Source organism: Sinocyclocheilus rhinocerous, unplaced genomic scaffold, assembly GCF_001515625.1.
Source record: "Sinocyclocheilus rhinocerous isolate Xijiao unplaced genomic scaffold, SAMN03320098_v1.1 scaffold202, whole genome shotgun sequence".
Lineage (NCBI taxonomy): Eukaryota > Metazoa > Chordata > Actinopteri > Cypriniformes > Cyprinidae > Sinocyclocheilus > Sinocyclocheilus rhinocerous.
The window spans coordinates 50,522-52,685 of NW_015641016.1; the positions used below are offsets into that span (position 1 = coordinate 50,522).

General features: G+C 35.9%; 1 protein-coding gene across 1 annotated transcript in view; it reads right to left on the reverse strand.

Moving 5' to 3' along the window:
• Positions 1 to 1,381, reverse strand: part of LOC107753739 (GTPase IMAP family member 8-like) — a 30,176-nt gene extending 28,795 nt beyond the window's left edge. The window contains exon 1 of the mRNA XM_016569954.1: positions 1,330 to 1,381. Within this exon, the coding sequence (XP_016425440.1) occupies positions 1,330 to 1,345 (16 nt within the window). The 5' untranslated portion in view covers positions 1,346 to 1,381. The remainder of the gene's footprint in view (positions 1 to 1,329) is intronic.
• Between the last annotated feature and the right edge of the window lie 783 nt (positions 1,382 to 2,164).

Below are 2,164 nucleotides of genomic sequence, written 5' to 3' on the forward strand. Positions count from 1 at the left end.
TTACCCCACCCGGAGAAAAAACTGAGCCATGGGAACACTTTTTTATAAGAAGCCATATTTTTAGAACCCTTTGTCATAGATACATTCTGATCATTTAAAATGATCGGAATACTTTCATTTGGATAGGATAGATGCTTTCATTGTACTTCTGCGTCATTTTCCCTAAGCTTGAGGACCACACAAGTAAAAAGTGGCTGATCTTACCCCACTCTCCACTATAAGTATTAGACATTTAATTTAATATTTTACAGCATAAATCTATATTATATTCTAATAAAAAACTAATTTAGAAAATGTATACTATTTTTTAAACTATTTATAGGCCTACTATTAATATGGTTTTAATAAAATATGATGTGTTATAGATTACTAGTATCAAGACAAGTAATTATAATGGGAAATATACTTAATTACAAGAATTAAAGTGTGACAAACTGCTAAATATTATATATGATGATTTACCTGCTGGCTTGCTGGAGCTTTGAATTCATTTTTGCAATGTTGAACTGCCTTTAGCAGCCTCCCTTCGCTTTTTCTCTCTTTGTCTGTCTTTTTTTTTGTCTACAAAGTGTGCCAACAACAGCAAATTTGGTGTTATTTATATTAGACTGTGCACGGCCCTGGTGCGCTGAATGCTGTTACCGGAAACTATCGAGTAGTACTAAGCAGAAAGTGGAAGAAGTTATGCAAGTAGTCCATTGGGCGGGTTTTGAGTCGGCTTTGGGCAATACAACAAGTCATGTTGTTTGTTTGTTGTTGTTATAAAACGAATAAAAATAATATGGCAAAAAGTCTCAGTTGAAAATAATGTAAAAAGCAAATGTTCGTAAAAAGCTCGTTCGTGTAGTGTGTGGAAAAGACCAGAGACAACACAAATTAATCATTAATGACTGACAGCAAAAGTGCGTGACGAGAGAGAGAGAGAGAGAGAGAAAGAGAGAGAGAGAGAAACGAAAGTAAAAAAAAAAGTCCTTAAAGTAGGATTAAATTATAGTTTGACTGACAGCAAAAGTGCATGACAAAAGATAGGCTGTTGTACAGAAAGTCTGTAAAACTGACGATGTTATAGACGGTGAAAATAGGATAGATGTTTTATCCTTAAACTATTAGCAGCGAGTTTTGTTATTTGTATTAAATGCGTAAATTAGGTTATTATTTCCTGTCTTGAACAATTTTAAGCAAATACTGTATGTGCAACTGCTGAAACAATTTAATAATAGAAACGAAAGTAAAAAAAAAAAAAGTCCTAAAAGTAGGATAAGATTACAGATAGGCCTAATTTATGACACAATGCTAGTACACATATAGTTTGCTAAACTCAAATCTTACCTGAAATATGCGCCATTTTATCACCAACACCTTGAAGTTTAAGCTGAAAGTGTGTTTGACTGACGATACAATGAATGATAAAGAAGGACCTGGTTGCAACCTGCAGGACGGGACGGCCCAATGACGTCAACGCTTCAGCAGATTTTCATTTCCGCTATTAATTTCTGCAGCGGAGAAAGGCCAAAATAAATAAATAATTAAATATATAAATAACGGATACTGAAAAAGCAGAGGTGCTGGGACAAGCCTTTATTAAAGTGCACAGAAATAGCTATATTTCTTATGAAATGAGAAGATGCAGGGAACTTTACTTTATTCCTAATGCAAAAGAAAAAAGAGGTCCCTCTGTTTGTATAGGCCTACATTGAATAGGAATTTCACAAAGTATGAATTAAAGAGGGCCCTTTCTGGAGTTAAACAGGCATCACCAGCAGGGCCGTGCACAGACATTTTGAGGGGCAGTGGCCCAAACTAAAAAAAAGGGGCACAAGGAGGGGGGTGCTTGTTAATACAAAGTATCCAGTTGTTACAAATATACAATTAAAAGTGAAGACAGCACACTCTGTAATAACTGACATTATTGTCGATGTTTTGATAAGAGTGGGCTCTCCCTCACTCTCTGAGCCTGCTTCTGCCTCATCTTCAATGGAAGTAGGGGAGAGTGGGGTAAGTTGAGCCAGTGGGTAAGTTGACCCACCCCCTGTTTCTTGGCAACTGTACATCTGTACAACTGTCGTTACTGGTTTAGTTTATCATATTATTTGCAGTTTATTTGATAGCGACAGTGTACAAGTGCACCAAATCCTTCTCTGATAAGAACCAGAAAATGCTTTTC